The sequence below is a fragment of the Anguilla rostrata genome, chromosome 9, assembly GCF_018555375.3.
Source record: "Anguilla rostrata isolate EN2019 chromosome 9, ASM1855537v3, whole genome shotgun sequence".
Lineage (NCBI taxonomy): Eukaryota > Metazoa > Chordata > Actinopteri > Anguilliformes > Anguillidae > Anguilla > Anguilla rostrata.
Window position 1 is genome coordinate 28,760,741 of NC_057941.1, and position 17,676 is coordinate 28,778,416.

Sequence of the window (17,676 nt, forward strand, 5' to 3'; positions counted from 1 at the left end):
CGGCTCCGCAAACGGTCAGGTTCCTCCAGAGGCGACCACCAGCCAGTGCCTTACATATACTGAGCTTTTTAAAACCTCTTGTAACTCGAGTTAGATACATTAATGAGAAAACCAAGAGTACTTTAATAATCCTCTCCCAATTATTTGCACTTTTTACATTCTATAATTTAGTCTTGTTGACACCCCTAGAATGCATCCAATACATATTCTAGTTTTTTTGCAACTACTACAGATTATTCTGCTATCTTCAATTTCAAACAACCGCTAGCTCTGAAACCGCTATTGACCATACCTTGGTGTTGTAGTCACTTGCGGGAAACCTCCTTTGCCGTCAGTGCAGCCAAGAATGAATGGCTAGGGCCCATGAATACTCGCCCCTCATACCTGCTGCTCATACTGAAATGAAAGGGGGAAAGCATGACTTATGTCAAATCTGTGGGTATTGTTGTGTCACTATAAATTACATTGCCACAATATATTTAATCATTCATATTTCATTACGTCAAAATAAAAAAGAACGCACGGGCAACTGAATAAATATACTAGATGTCATGTCCTGCCATTATGCTTTTGCTCCTTCTAATGGAATGCTGGACAAGTGGGATATTACTAATACGCAGCTTACTCATGCAAACATGTACAATATGAAACAGGCAAAAAAGTATTAAGCATTTTCCAATAGTTGGGATATTTTCTGTCACTCATAACACACCGCAGGCACAGAGCCCCCCCCCCCCCCCCTTATGAAAATGTACGCGACTGCGCAGTTGGGAGGCCATCACGGTTGGTATTTTTCATCCTGCTTCTGATTCTATGGTTGACTGGGGGAGTACGAGTGTTGACCGAGGGTGTGCTCGAGTGACTCCCAGTCTGTGTGAGTTTTGGGTCCATGCTGTCAGGCTTGTTGCGACCGCAGCGTGAGTGTTAAAATAAAGGATAAACAGAGAGATACGGAGAAAGGAGAGAAAAGAGATAGGAGGCGGCTAGAAAAAGACGGGCCAAGAGGGCAGAAGAAGGCACCACGGCAGACGGGAGACAGTCGGAGACGGGAAGAAAAAGAAACACCAGTGGGAGTAGAAAAAGATAGCCAAGAAACGCATTAATATTGGAAAGGATTGTCGACCGGGTAAGTAACTTGTTAAACATTATCAGCAATGCGTGAGGACATCTTCCTCTCCCCATCCACTTTCTCAGTGGTTTCTGTAGCCTAGCCTACTGTCATTGCATAACCATAAAAAACTAATTTGGCTTGCTACGTTAGCTATTTTCAAGAATTAAGTTAATTATCATTCTCAATTCTTATATTTGTTAGAATTTTTCAATTCGCAAGTTTTGTTTGCTTTCTCATCAATCATTCAGTAAAACCGTTTCAAATAGGCTAACGCAAATAGGCTCTGATGACAGTTAACTCAGTTTACAATTCATTGCCTATATATTGCCGTAGGTTCGATTGCCTACCACAAACAAACTCCCTTGCAGACTATGTAGCCTATTATTACTGTTATTATTAAAGGTGTAATTCTAGCGGATAGTTGCATCTTTAAACGTGTAGCAGCATCTAAAAAAATTAAATCATATTAAATTGTCACATCATCCGCGAGTTAGCCTACTTGCGGTATGGGGGTTTTAATAGACTAGGCTACACTGCACAGTTTATATCAATGCTGGGAGCACCCGTTATCATTACCTGAGTCTATCTAGCTAAATCTCGTGTGAACACGTGTGCCGCGTAGACTATCAATTCTGTAAGCACCAGTAGCCTACTACAACCGATAACCTCGGGCAAAGCTCCCCTCATCGTGGGCCTCAGTACCCTGATCAACGCCGCTGCGCTGTGACGGATTGCCTGTTCATTACCAGGCCGTAAGAAAAGCACTGTCCTCTGGGATAGCTGAAGTTGTATGAACCTCCGCCTAAACGAACGTTAATAATACTTATTAACGTTGACATAATCGTAGCTGTGAAAAGACGTAGCTTGCAATGACTACGATTGTGTCAAATGCAGTTTGCGGATTAGTTCTGCTTCGATCAGTAAAATGCAGCCCTGTGGCATGTAGTTACTAGGCTAGCTGTAATGCCTGGATATGAAGCATGGGTCACTATGTTTGTATGTTATTTTCAATTGCTCATTTCCTACGTAAACGAACGAGTTGTGCGAATTAGCGGACTTGTTGTGGAGTCACAATTATCGTACACAGTAACTGTGTACCCCTTTTAACTGTTTGACGGCGATTTTTTTTTTACAACGTCATGGTTTCGCAGCTGTGTGGCTGCCCGGGAAACGAATGGCTGGGGCCTGGTGCTTTATATGTTATTCTAAACTAAAACATTTTTTATCTCCATTAATTTATCATTTAGGGTGTTTTCGAGGTAACGAGACTTTAAAAGGCGACCGCCAATCTTACATAAACTCCCATATGTTGCAGATTGATGGCTGGACACGTTTGCAGCTAAACTGCATGTCAGGCAGTCACCAGTTAACAGGTGCCATCCATGTTCCTGTTGCTTAATTTAGATTTGCTCCTTCTCTTTCTGATAGCGCCATTAACCTACCTATAGGCTACTTAATTTCAAGCGAAGTTGGTTTTGGCGTTATTATGCGCAATGCGCTTTTGTAATACAGGCAGCAATCAGCAGGTAGCTAAATGAAACGAACTTGTTTGAGGTTGGATTCCAGTCTACATTCTATATGCCTATTTACCATGCTTCACCGACTGTCTGGATCAGCGTAAAATAGTTACATTTGCTTTGGAACGAGTAGGCCTAAATTATTTCTACCCTTGTTTAGTGAACACCCTGCTAGGAGTTTTTTTTCTTTATTGCAAGCATGGATTTGCAGCTAGTTTAATTACTTATGTTCTATAAATTACTCATCGTGTTTTGAAATTAGCGCATTACGTGTAATCTAGACTATGTATCCACGCGTCACTTAAGTGTTTGGCCTTTTGAATCGGTCATTACTATACACTTTTCTTGTCGCTTACAAAAGCTTATAGTAGTAGTTTATTTTATACCATGGTCTGAGTGAGTACTTGTTTCTGATTGGCTGCAAGGTGGACATTAAAAACTACATTTTTGTGTCATAAGCGCATACCAATGGAAAATAGTTCCAGTCAAATGGTCTGATCACCGTTTTGAATTCATGTGCTGGCCATAATATAGCTGATTAAATCTGAGGTGTGATCATTTGGACTGCTGGTTTGTGTTACATACCCAGTGATTCATCTTAATGACCAGTGGCGCTTCACCTTTTACTTTCTCAGTGCTGTCATGGCAGACGCAGCAGATTTGGACTTCCAGACAGGTGATGCAGGGGCATCTGCCACCTACCCCATGCAGTGCTCTGCCCTGCGCAAGAACGGATACGTCATCCTGAAGGGCCGGCCCTGCAAGATCATGGAAATGTCCACCTCTAAGACCGGCAAGCATGGTCATGCTAAGGTTAGAGCTGTTTGTGGGAGAAGAAGTGGTACAGTTGTTTGTGGTGGAGGGTATCTGTTTGGAAATGAAGAGAATCAGTGCCAAAGTAAGGTGGTGGCTGGATGTAAACAGTATTAGGTGTGTGTGTGTGTGTGGACATGTGCAAGTTGCAACATTGTCTTGTCTCAGGTAGGTCAGTCATTGGTCAATCATTCTGTGTTCCTACAGCAAGCACTTGAGGTTTTGACTGAGGCTGGCGAAAGCAGCCATGGAGCTGCCACCGTCTTCCTGTTAGGGGTTAGGATCACAGAGTAACTCACGATATAATACTATCACGATTGTTGACCACAATATGATGGTGTCACGATATGTGATTCTGTGATACACAATATATTTTTATTTTATTTATTTATTTGACCTTTATTTAACCAGGTAAAATCAGTTGAGAACCAATTCTCATTTACAATGATGACCTGGCCAAGAGGCGTCAGCAACAGAAAATAGGTAAAATAAACACAGTCAGCACAAAACGACACATACAGTACAGATACAGTACAGTACAACATACAGTATGACACAACAGTACATAAGAAACGGCAAAAGACGGCATAGGTAAATAAAATAAATCAAAAGTCAATAAATAAAATCAGTAAACCAATAAATAAACACTATGTGCAAGAGAAGGTGAGTTACTGGATATTCTTTGAACAGTTGTAAAGGGAGAGAGAGTGAAGAGAGGGCTGGTCAGCAGGTGCAGCAATCAACTATGACCTGTTGCAGATTTTGTTTGAACATGTTGAGAGATGTGAGAGCTGTGAGTTTGAGTGTGTTTTGTAGTGTGTTCCAGTCATTTGCAGCGGCAAAACGAAAGGAATTACGGCCAAAGACGGTACGGACTTTTGGAATGATGAGCATTATGAAATCACTGGATCTTAAGCGGTAATTGCTGTCGGAAATGTGCAGGAGGTTTGAGAGGTAGCAGGGTGTCTTTCCCAGGAGTGTTTTATAAACTAATTGCAGCCAATGTTGTAGCCACCTGGTATGAAGGGAGGGCCAATCCACCAGTTTGTAGAGATCACAGTGGTGAGTGGTGAAGGGTGCGCATGTGGCAAAACGGATTGCTGAGTGGTGGAGTGTGTCGAGCTTGCTAAGGCTGCCCTTTGATGCCATTTTATAGATTATATCACCATAGTCAAACAGAGGAAGGATAGTCATTTTCACAAGAGTGTATGTGGCGGAGTGCGTGAAAGAAGCCTTGTTTCGATACAGAAAACCAAGTCTAGCTTTGACTTTAGCCAGAAGGTTATTGATGTAAGTGTTAAATGAGTGAGATGAGTCCATCCAGAGGCCAAGGTATTTATAGGAGCTGATAAACTCCAGTTCCAAGCCATCAGCACTGAAAATCTTAGGGGGGCTGGAGATGTTGAGATTTTTCCGGTCAAACAGCATACATTTGGTCTTTTTGGAGTTGAGAAGCAGGTGGAGGTTGTGGAAGGACTGCTGGATGGAGGTGAGGCTTTGTTGAAGAGTGGACACAGCAGCATGGAGTGAGGGGCCAGCTGAATATATGATAGTATCATCAGCATACAGATGTATCTGGGAGCTACCAACGGCCTTGGCTACCTCGTTAATGTAGATGGAGAAGAAGGCTGGGCCTAAGATGGAGCCTTGAGGCACACCTTTAGTGATGGAAAGTGGTTCCGACGTGATGTTTTCGGTCTTCACCCTCTGGACACGATCAGCAAGGTAGCTGGCAAACCAGTTGCAGCATCTGCTGGACAGGCCAATGCTACTAAGTCTTTGCAGGAGGATATTATGGTCGACTGAGTCAAAAGCCTTGGCTAGGTCTATAAAAGCAGCTACACAGAGTTGCTTGTTGTCCATGGCGGTAACGATGTCGTCAAGGACCTTCAGGGTAGCGGTGATGCATCCATGGCCTGTCCTAAACCCAGACTGCAAGTCAGACAGAATGTGATTAGAGTCAATGAAGTGAATTAGTTGTTTATGAACCAGTTTCTCTATGACTTTGGCCAGGCAGGGCAAGATGGAAATTAGCCTGTAGCAGTTCGGGTTAGAGCCAGAGCCTCCTTTGAAGAGGGGGAGAATCATGGCAGATTTCCAGTCAAGGGGGAATACAGACAGTTGAAATGACAGGTTAAACAGGCTTGTAATGGGGGCAGCAATAATATGAGCGGCTGCTTTTAAAAACACAGGGTCAAGCCCATCAGATCCAGCTGACTTGTTTGGATCTAACTTAATGAGTTCATCCAGGACTTCCGAAACCATTACAGGTTGAAGGGAGAAGCTGTTAACGCTGGATGATGAAGTAGGAGTATGAGTTGAGGCAGTGTTAGGAGCAGCTGTATCAAAGACATGAGATGACTTCACGAAGTGGTGGTTGAGGAGCGTGGCCATGCGTGGTTTATCATTAAAAACAATTTCACCGAATTTCATAGAGGTGGGTAGATGAGGAGAAGCAAGTTTGTTTTCCATGGACTTGACTGTTTCCCAGAACTTCTTGGCGTCAGATCCGCAAGTTGAGAATTTCTCTTTGAAATGATTGATTTTAGCTTTCCTGATCGCCTGTGTGGTTTTGTTTCTGCATTGTCTGAAGGCCAGCCAGTCGGCAGGAGACTGAGAAGACCTAGCTCTCCGCCATAAGGCATTTTTTAGTTGGATCAGAGCAGCCAAATCTTGAGTAAACCAGGGGCTGTAACGATTCTTGGTCTGGAATCTTTTAAGTGGGGCGTGTTTATCAATGATAAGGCTAAAGGTATTCTTGAAATAAGACCAGGCATCATCCACAGAGGGGATAAGGTTGATTCTATCCCAGTTCACAGCTGCAACATCATGTAGGAAGGCTTGATTGTCAAAGTTTTTCAGTGAGCGCTTGGTCATAATCACTGGTGGGCGTTTGACAGAGAGGCCAGAGCGAACGCATGCAATGGCACAGTGGTCACTCAAGTCTTGACTGAAGTTTGATAGTTTGATGGAGTGTTAGTGAGAATAATATCGATCAGTGTGGCAGATGAGGGTGATTTCAAATTGTGTCTGGTTGGCTTAGTTATAAGTTGAAAGAGGTTTAAAGCATCAAATTGCTGTATGACTAAATCTGGGGGGTTGATCATATCCCAGTTTAGATCACCCAGAAGGACAAACTCATAGGAAATGTGAGGGGCCAGAAGTTCACCAAGAGCTGTTAGTGTACATGCTGGAGCAGAGGGTGGTCTATAGCAAACAGCAACAGAGAGAGTGAAATTTTTTGACAGTTTAAGTTTCAACAGTAACAGTTCAAATTGCTTGGGGACTGACTTAGACAGTGTTACAGCACAAGACCATCATCTACAATACCTCACGATATCTATGTAACTGAAGAACAAATTCCCCTACAAAGGAAAAAGATATTTTCCAAAAAGCAGGAATCAATCATATACTATGTTTATTCACTGCATTTTTAAGTAATGTCAGGGTCAGTCACCACATAGGCACTCAAATGAATGAAGCTTTGCTACTCTTTTGTTATAACTGTATAGCTGCAGTTTTGAAGCAAATGGAGTAGGTGGCTAGCTAGATATCCATGATGGAAAACATACTGTGAGACCATTATTACCCAAGATCTAATTGAATTTTAAGATACACGAGTGACGGAACCATGCGCTGGCTTGCTACTTGACTAGAACGAGAGGGGCTAGATTTGCTAGATTGCATGGACTGGTTGCTAGATAGTGTGATAATTAGCTTGCTAGGTATGTCAAAACTGCAGAATTTGACATTCATGCCACATTCAAATGAAAATTCAGTACATTTTACTAGATTCCCATTGGTAAAAATTCAAAGGAAGTGTTGAAAACCACATAAATGAGCAATTAATGTAATGTAATGTTTCAACAGACATCCCACCCCGCCTCTGAGTTAGCATCATTAATTGTTTTGGATTCTGGGGAAAACTAAGTTAAGGTGGAATGGTGCAGTCCAATTTTGCTTGATAGTTAATTCATGACTAATAATTGTTAGAAATCTAGTTAAAATGGCAATACAGTGAGTTAAGAAAAAAACTTGAAAGCTATTGTTAATGTTATCAGGACAGCTAAGACTGGACTTCTAAAACTAATGAGAGGCATTTGATTTGCCTAAAAACAAATGGCTATTTTGCATACTATCTGTGCATAGGGCTGGATATTTCCCTAAAGCAATTAAGCTTTAGTATTTTGCTCAAAGGTACAACGGCAGCGCCATATCAGAGAATTAAACTCACAACCTTTGAGTTGCAACTGTAGTTCCAAAACCATTATGCTACACTGCCACCCTAAATTGTTGCTTATTTATAATTCTGGGCATTATAAGAGAGAAAAGGATTATGTGATCTTGTGCTATAGACGCCTTTTATTTAATTCACACCACACACAAGGTGTGCATTTTATCAGTTCCCCCTCATTGTTAAATGAGCATTGCAGTGTTTAAATTGTCTTCACAGGTGAACTGAAATGGAATGAGCTTTAGACAGCTCATTTCTCTGGATAAGTGCATCTGCATCTGGATAGTGGCATAGTATAATGTAAATGTAAGAACAGATCAACCTTTTAACTGTATTTTGCATGAAACCAGTAACAGCTGTTGAGGCCATGACTTGAGCATACCGAGGTATATAATATTACCATTACTTTAACTACTGCTGGGAATCCAGCACCGGAGATTACGATTGTAATGTCATTATTCAGAGTATAATTATTTTGAGTGTTATTAGCATTGTCATTTATTTTGAATACTTACGTTTTCTGAGGGGGAAGATTTATTCTTTTATTTTTTTTTTAAACTTTGTGGAATTAGCTGCTTCTGTACTCAGTTACACTCACTCTTCTCTCTGCACATGCCCAGTTGAAGGGGGCCACCTAAAAATATTTTCTGCCCACACCAGTTATGGCTATTTCAACATGAACATGGCTTTTTGCTTCGATCCGGTATCCTTGCCGTAGCCTTTGACCATGTGCAGATATTCCACAAACTATTTTGTTTCAGTGTTTTGGGTACCAGACTCTGGTAAAACATATTTTCATGTACATTATCACCACCATCTCTTGGCTAGGTCTCCCTTGTAAAATGTTTTTATCTCAGTGTGACTTCCTAGTAGAATAAAGTTTGATGTTGAACTATTCCCCTGTGTGAGATTTATACTGTACATCTGATTGAGAAAAGGAGAGGACAGATCTCTTCCTGCAACTTGAACTGCTGCAGACAGTTGGCTCTGAGCCTGCTGTACATGAGACCCGGGTCTCAAATACTTTAATCCTACAGACCCCAGTAAAATCCCTGCAGATTACTGACAGCTTGAAAGGAAATGTCCATTTTCACCAATATTCAGAGTCAAATTCCTTCCATATTATTGTATGTTTTAGTTACTGTGCAGTTAACAACATGTTTGAAAATTCAGAAGGATCTTCAGGAGTGTTTTTTTCATTTTAAATCTCAAAGCTTAGATATTTTGAATTATGTCTGCTGAACAAATTGCAGTTTGGTGCTGAATGACATCATTTTAATACTGTGATGAATGACAAAGGTTAATTCTGCTACCTTAGTGTTTTTATCAAGCACTTTAATCACAGGTCTGATTGAATTGAAGCCTGTGAAATGAGGTGTACCTTCCTTTTCCCGGTACAGTTTAATGAGCTGAATGACTGGCATGGCCAAAAAGCCCTGAGCACACCAGTATTTCTATGGAAATGTAACAAATGTAAATTGACGTGGTGTCACATTCAGAAATGAGCTGCAGTTCAATTTCTTCTGGAGCAGCCATGGGTGCAGAGTGTACTGAACACAGGTGTCTGTCAATGAAGGAATGGTATTTCCCGCAGAAGTGTACTGGTCTAGATGACAGTCAGTGTTAATTTATCGCTCCTTGACTGTATAGTTCTTTGGAGACAGTGGATTTTCCCCAGACGTAACCATGCCAAAATTTTGTGTATGTCAATGCTGGACCGGTTTTGCCACATTTTTTTCTCGGGCCTTCCTAGCACATAACTGCCGGCAGTGTTGTGTAATTGTCAGGGAATCAGGCTTGTAGAAGTTGCAGGTTTGATTCCCAGAACTGCAGTCGTACCTGTACCCTTGAGCAAGGTGTCTGAATTTCTTTTGTAAAACATTCAACGTTATGAATGGGTTGTCAGTTTAAAAAAAGAAAAATGTAGGCTGTGGAAATTGCTCTGGATAGTAGTGTCTGCTGAATGCCTAAATGTTGTAAATGTGTTAAACAGTGCGGTCTGACCCGGCCCATTTACCAAGTGTGAATCAAACACAGGATATCTGGGGTGTTTTGAATCAATGCAAGTCGTCTGGACTAAGTCTCACTAAACAAGGGGCCTGTATCATAAAGCAGGACTACTGAGTTAGCTGGATAACTGCACTGAGTAAAACCCGGAACCCTCCCAAATCTGGAACATGCAGTAAAAAGAGCTCTTCCGGGTTTTACTCAGCACAGTTATCCAGCTAAATTGGCAGTCCTGCTTTGTGATATAGGCCCCCAAAACATGAATTATGAGAAAGAAATAAACATCCTTGTTATTCCAGCGGCACATTGGATGTGAGCTCTGTTAGTGGCAAATGGAGGACACAACTCTCCAGGGTTCTTCCTTTTGGTGTTCCCTAGCATTGGGCCAGGGTTAAATTAGCTACCTGCCCGGTAGCTAAACTGGAGTTGTAATTGTTTGTCTTCCCTTTTTTCCACTTTGGCGCATTTTGCTTCGGCACACGCTAAAGATTTCTCAGTGCAGGAAAAACCCTAATCCCCTCTGATTGGATGATGAAACTTTAATATAGCATAAGTACCTCAGCATTGCATATTGGTGCATTTTCTCTCTGCCTCAGTAATAAACCACTTTTACTTTCCTTTTTTAATTAGTTGCTTTTTTTACTATGTCTCTCGGTATTTGGCTTATTTATTTGTAAACAGATGTGACATAGACAAGCGTAGGCAGCGTGAGAAATGTTCAGCACTAAATATATGTCATCCTCTGCAGCACTTGAGCAGTGGGTGAGACTCGATCAGCTGAAATGCAAATCTCCATGTGTCTGTGGAAACTGGGCTTTTCTCGAACAGGAAGTAGCCTACAGGAGAGTGAAGCAGGAGTTAAAAGTATTAGGCAGCAGACTGTGTGGGTGTTGGTGTTCAGGGCCAGCGCTGCCCATTCAGGGAAAAAAATGCCTATTTTTCGTTTTTCATTTCTGTTATTTTTTGTGTGAATTGAAATGAAATGGAAATATGTGCTGATCTTCAGTGCAGGGGTCTGTCAGCCTGATTCTGCAGAGCTGCTGGATGTGCTGGTTTCTGTAGTTGTTCAGCGCTTATTTGGTCAATTAAAGCAGTTGGTTGAACTCAGGTCACCTGGTTTCACAGACCCAAAGCTCCAGAACCAGGACTGCAGGGGGACCTCTTACCTGTGTGGGATGTGAGATGTGGAATGGTCTCTGTGCTGTCATAAGCGTGAGGGGGTATTGTTTGTTCTCATTTACAGGTCCACATGGTTGGAATAGACATCTTTAGTGGGAAGAAGTATGAGGATATCTGTCCCTCCACTCACAACATGGATGTCCCCAATATCAAACGGGTGGACTACCAGGTACGGCCCAGAGATTATATAATAGAGAAGGAAACTGTGTTATCTCACTCATAGAAAACACAGATTCAAAATTCACCAACCACAGAGTACATTGGTAACAACTGACAGAACAACGTTGACAGTGAGCGGTTGACATTTTCTGGCTACTTTTTGATAGTCCTCACAGAAATCTTGGAAACAAAGCCAGAGATTGTCCAGCCTGCAGCTTTGGTTAAAAAAAAAAGACCAATAGGTAAAATTATTACCAATTTATTTTGAAATAGTATTACTGATCTCACCTAGGGAGAAAGAAAGCAAATTACCTAGCTAGCTAGTTTTCTGGGTGTCCTCCTCACTGCCAGTGTTTTGGTGGTGTATTGTGAGCACATTCATTGGCTGCTGACAGTTACACAGAAAGACATGTCACTGCATGTCAGACACGAAGGCGACAAAATCAGACCAGCTTGAATTTGTTTTGGGGTCCCGCGACAAATTCAAGACTAGTCCCTGACTGCAACTGTCGCATCATTGACCATCTCACACCACAGGAGCATTAAAGCTTGACTCGTACTGAGGTGGGCAAAAAAGATTGTAGGTTCTCTGCTCTTTTTAGTTTGAATGAACTTCAGAAAGGCATGAAGCTTCAGGAGCTTGCTACAGTGAATTAGTTTAGAGCCAAGGTCAAAGGCATTGAATGAAATGAAATGGGTGGATGTCAGTGTTTTAATTGTTAGGTAATTATATAATTTATATCCTAATTAGAATTTATCTCTGCTCTTTAATCTTTAATTAGGTGCTTAACAAATGTTTAATTTGATATTTCGAAATGATTATTTTTATTATCTTTTGCTATTGTAATATCTTGATGGGGCGACATAGCTCAGGAGGTAAGACCGATTGTCTGGCAGTCGGAGAGTTGCCGGTTCAAACCCCGCCCTGGGCATGTCGAAGTGTCCTTGAGCAAGACACCTAACCCCTAACCCCTAACTGCTCTGGCGAATGAGAGGCATCAATTGTAAAGCGCTTTGGATAAAAGCGCTATATAAATGCAGTCCATTTACCATTTACCATTTACCATTGATGTTTTATGTTGTCATTGTCTGAAACTGTATGTGCTGCTTTTCTTGGCCAGGTCTAAAAATTTTTATGAGACTAACCTGGTAAAATAAAGTTTAAATACATTTTTATGTTTTTAATTGCTGACAGTCTCTAATGAATCATTTATTTTCTCTGTACCGTGTGTCCGTCCCTGTTCTTCCATCTCCCTGGTTCTCTGCTCTTGCACCGTGGCCCCTCCCAGCTGATAAACATCCAGGACGGGTACCTGTCCCTGCTCCAGGACAGCGGGGAGGTGAGGGAGGACCTAAAGATACCCGAGGGAGATCTGGGCAAGGAGATCAACAGCAGGTTTGAGGATGGAGAGGACATGATGGTGAGTGACCCTCTCCATCCGCGCCCCGCACCAGTCTCAGGCAGCACAGATTATTTGAGAAATGTGAATGTAGTCTTGGAATCCAGACGGTCCAGTTTTTGTGTTACTGTGTTACTGCGCTGAACGGCTCGTCCTGTAGCACCGATGGGCCATGCCAGGGACGTGCCAGCTTAGTCACAGAGCTGAATAACAGAGGGTGGTTTGCAGTAGCGTGAAGTATTTGACACTTGCCTCCTCCCTGTTCAACCACTTGCCTGTGTCTCATAGCATTAGTCCTGCCTTCACTGAGGCGATGTGATTGGATAGAAAATATCAGTTACATCTCAGAAAATGGGCGGGTTTATGGTTCTAATCGCCTCATCTTTTTCCAGGTTTGTAGTGGAGAGGTATATGCCTGTCACTGAAGGGTGCTATTAGAAATACAAGTGTGATGAATGTACATGTTCATTGAAGAGCTCTGCACCTCTCTATATCAGAGTCTAACTCTTTGTCTCTGCTTCGTCTTAGATCACTGTTCTGTCTGCAATGAACGAGGAGTGTGCGGTGGCCATCAAAGCTGGTTCTAAGTAAAACGCTACAGGTAAACGGTTTATCGGTCACCTCTTGCCGTCGACAGCCATAACATGCACGTTGGTAGCCGCTGCAGAATGTCAGTCACTGTGGATCAGACCTGGGTCGAATACGTATTTGTTTTGGATTCAGATAATTTTCTACGCTTTACTGATCTTGTCTGGTGTATTGGAACCAATGAAATACTCTCAAAAAGTGCAGCCCACCTTCTAGTCATATTGACAGGCTCAATTACACCAGGAAAGATCAATAGAGCACAGAAAAGTATTTGAATCCAAAACAAATACGTATTTGACCCAGGTCTGCTGTGGATGTGTATTGGTTGTGGGTTATGCCAGATTCTATTTATGAGTAGTCAGTGTTAGTACTGGGTGATAGTTTGTAGCCTGAAGTGATCATTTTTTAAAATGGATTTGTTCTCAGTGTGGTTTAGTTTCTCTAATTTTACACCAAAATAGTTTATGCCACTTTATGAATACCATCCCTGCTACTGGGTTAGAGCTCTGAGAAGGTTTAGATATGGGGGAATTATTCTCAAAATAAATAAATGTAACTGATCCACAAATAAATGTAGGTGATCCACAAATAAATGTAGTGGATGCACAAATAAATGTTGCTGATCCACAAATAAATACTTCTGATCCACAAATGTAGACGATCCACAAATAAATGCAGTTGAGTTCACATTTGTGCATCGCCTATTGCTCACATTAATTTATTTATTTATTTTTAATCTCTCAAAAATAATTTGCATTCTAATGCATTCTAATAAAGCATGTATAGCCTAAGTGTAGCGCTATTGGCCTATATATTGCTATTGCATCTTTTAATGTTGGTCGCCATATTTTATCCTTGTTGTCCTTATTCTTCTTGACTGCAGCGCACACAAGTGATACAAAACTATAGGCTTATGTGGCATTCACATAAAATGAGCCAAAATCTTTACAATATCATTGAATTTGCTTAACGGAAAAGGCCTGTTGAAGACCAGGAAGACTGAAAACGGCTTGCCACGGCCTGTAGCCTAAGTCTTCATCTTTATCTGTCCAAAAATGATTGTATGATTGTACCAGACTTGTGTTGTCGCTGTTTGCAGTAGCGAGGTGCTCTGGCACAACCGCCTGTTCCCCTGACCCACCTCCTGACCAGGAGAACAGCCTGGCCTGTCCTGCTGGTCTGTGTGAAGTAAAGCAGGAGAAAGTGCAGATGTCCCACCCCTAGTTTAGACATCCTTCCTGAGAAAGCAGTGTGCACGGAAAACATGATCGTTGTCATGGTGACAATGGCCAGGTGCTGACCAGCAAAGAGTGCCATTTGCACGGCTGCAGATACAGAGGTTTAGATTTATCTAAACCTCTGACGGGAGGGGCATTGTAGATGAATTTTCATTCTGAAAGACAAAATCACACTACAGTGCTGATGGTGATGTCATGGAAAGTGTGTAAGTGTTGTGGGGAAGTGAGATCACACAAATGGGTAAGAAGGGACAATTTTTCCACTCCACTGTGATAACATTCTGTCTACATAGAATTACTTCACAGCACTGCCCCCGCTGGTCATACTGTGCACTGCATCACTGTTGCACTCATTGTAAGTCGGTTTGGATAAGAAAATCAGATAAATGCCTAAAATGTAAATGTTGCAGTTCAGTGCATTTGTGTTGCAAGTGGCCCAAACACTTTCTACGTCCTGTTTATAGACCGGTTTGCACACAAGCAGTATGTGGATAGACATATTCTTAAAGTCCATGTGGCTATTATCACACTTACAGTAAAATGTCATCGTTGCCTTTTATTTGTTATTTTTACCATTCGTGGTAAATTATCAATTTAGGACATCTTAGTACTGACAAACAAAACTATACTGAAACAAATCAATGAAGAAAAAAATAGTCAGTTTTGACTTGATTGTATTTATTTCACAGCTCTAATTTGTTTTGTGAAAACCCAGATACTGACATTGAACATAATTGTATGTTTTGATACATATTATTACATCGGTTTTTGGTCATTTCTCAGTGGTTAGAACATTAGGCCAGGGTATTTGGACCCCAGGTCACTAGTTAAGTCATGCTAGTGTACAGTATTCTCAAATGTAATGTATTAAATGCTTGTCTGCACTGATGTCTGGGTGTGTTTACTGTTGCGTAAAGACTTTTGGATTATGTTTTTTTCCCAGTTGATCTGGAAATTCAGTTTACTGACTCAACCTCTTTCGCTCTTCCCTTTCTGTCTCGTCCTTTTTGGTCTTCTGCTCTTCTCATCTTCCAGGGGTTGGCGAGATGCATTGGACCCAAAAAAAAGAGAGAATAAGACCTCAGCATTGCTATTCTCCCGCTCTTTCTTTCTTAATCTCTCTTTTTCACTTTCATTTCTTTCTAGCACCTCTGGGTGAAATTAGAATAAATGTAATGCATAATTGGTAATGGTATACAGACAAGACGTATATGTATATATGGTAGCTATGGTTTAAATATATATATATATATACACATATACACACTACAGATAGAGGCAGGAAGGAGGGATCTGTATTTTCTCACACTAAACCTGCCCCTGGGGCTGGGGAGGAGACCTCCTGTGAATGCAAAATGGCTTTCCTGTACCGATTTTTAAGGGCTTCTACATGTGACACTTGTCTTTGTTCTCTTCAGATCTATAACCATTGCAAATAAGTTCTGCATTTTCTGTCTTCAAACCCATCTCTCTGTGTCACCCTAACCTGGCGATTAAAATCATTTTTATTGCCAGGGTCACAAAAAATGAGCGTTCCAGTAACGGAGCTAAACATTTGGCTAATTCTTTTGTCAAGTTTTCGATCCTTCTGGAAGTTTCGGTTTTTTGGTTCCCAAAAAAGTCTGCAGAAAGGTTAAAGCATGGCAATTAATTCAAGTTTGCCCCAACCCACCGTTGTAGTACCTGAACTTTGCAGTGCTCTTCACTGCTCACTGCCTACATTATCTGCTTTGCGACACCTCTTATCAGTTAAAGCAAACATTGCTTATAGCTTCAGTTATGGAGAGGACCTTGTGGGTCACCCTCCCCATACAATTTGGGTACTCTGTTCAGCCCCTAATTGGGTACCGACAATACTTAAGTGATTATCTGATCTCACTATAGCAGGTGTAAATATTCCCTAAAAGTCTCTACAATTCCCCAAATTAAGTTCTACTCCGAGCCTGGACAGCACTGGTGGTATACAGATGCCGCTGTGAACTCACAAAAACACCTGAAGTTTGGATCACGGGACTAAGGACAGCTCAGAATTACAGACTTGTTTTTGCTTTTACTTTTACTTGTTTCTTTGGTTCTTCAATATCCTCTGTTGTAATTTGGTCAAACTTTTTCACTAAAGTTTGTCCTAGTGGATTCTTAAACCCTGGCAGAATTTAAATGTTTTGTAAAAATCACAAAACTAGTTCCTTTTAATGGAGAGTTGGAGAACATTGCATTTTCCTTTTTTTCAGTCCATCAGGGTGAAAGAGCAAAGGAAAATCCTTATGTAATTCCGTGAGACGAAAAAAGAATTATGCATTCAGTGTGTAGTTGAATCAAAGATAATGTTGAGATCAATTCAGTTTCTTTTTCTTTAAATTGTTTAAAAGAAAAAAAGCAGTGTTACAGAAACGTTATGAGAATGTTGAGTGTCTGCTTGAGTGCTTCCTCTTTTAGTGTACCTGACCAATGTTTCTGTCTTCACTTCCATCTGTCCGACTGGCAGACCCTGTGCTATGCAGTCACGGGTCCCTCGCTCACTCTAACAAGTGTTATTGCAAACCACTAAACTACTCTTTATATATGGAGGGGTGTCCTGGATTTTGGGGTGTTTAAAATAAAATTTTGACAGCACAGTAACACGTGACAATCATTCTGAGATGATTCCCCTTCCTTTACTGATAACTATAAAACACAATGGACAATGCGATAACCCAGATTTTATGCTAGTTTTTGTTTTCCAGAATTTTATTTGTGGGTTATTGCTTTTACCAGGACACACTGCATATGCTGAATAGTGACAATTATCCATAGGGTCCCTGCACCAAAAGAGACTATATTAATTTATGTATTAATATAATATGTATTCATTTATTTATTCACAGGACGTGCAGAATGAGGGACACATTTCAGTGTTGCACTGTTCTGGAGCATCTCTTTTTTATTTATAAACCCCTCAGCTCAGACATTTACTGCTAAATATCTCTGTATGACAACATTGGATTCAATAAAAGAAACAATGTGTGTTTCTGTAGACATTTCTATTAATTAAATACTCAGTGGGAAGGACATAAGAGTGAGACTGGTATTAATGACAAGATCGGAACAGAATGTAAAATTCTGAGGGTATACACACGGGTCCAGCGAGAGCTATGTGTCAGAGTTATTTTATCCACCCACTGCAGTCATTGTAAGATGCTTTTAAGCAGAAGCATCCATTTTTGATCTGTGCATTGTTTATTACCAATTAAGCTCAGCTGTTTTCTTGTTTTTTTTCTCTTTCTGAAAATTCCTGAAATTTAATGGGTGGCAAGTTTTTTTTTTTTTTTTTCCCCCTAACACACAAGTTCTCTCATGTCATCCTCAAATAAGTTGAATAAAACTGGTAATAAGCAGATGGAAACAAGTGGTTGTGTTATGAAATTACAGCACGTTAACATTCCCATGCTGA

General features: G+C 41.1%; 1 protein-coding gene across 6 annotated transcripts; it reads left to right on the forward strand.

Annotated features, from left to right (window-relative positions):
* Nucleotides 1–775: 775 nt before the first annotated feature.
* LOC135263506 (eukaryotic translation initiation factor 5A-1-like) lies at nucleotides 776–17,336 on the forward strand. Of its 6 annotated transcripts, none has more exons than XM_064351622.1 (6): nucleotides 776–1,126; nucleotides 3,264–3,441; nucleotides 10,926–11,030; nucleotides 12,310–12,441; nucleotides 12,949–13,021; nucleotides 15,282–17,336. In XM_064351622.1, exons 2-5 carry the CDS (start codon nucleotides 3,271–3,273, stop codon nucleotides 13,009–13,011), a joined length of 471 nt encoding a protein of 156 aa, XP_064207692.1. In that variant the 5' UTR covers nucleotides 776–1,126; nucleotides 3,264–3,270; the 3' UTR covers nucleotides 13,012–13,021; nucleotides 15,282–17,336. The 6 variants fall into 6 exon arrangements, with proteins under 6 accessions (XP_064207692.1, XP_064207695.1, XP_064207694.1 ...); XM_064351625.1 differs by having other exon boundaries at nucleotides 17,111–17,336; XM_064351624.1 differs by lacking the exon at nucleotides 15,282–17,336 and adding an exon at nucleotides 14,108–15,130.
* The last annotated feature ends 340 nt before the right edge of the window (nucleotides 17,337–17,676 follow it).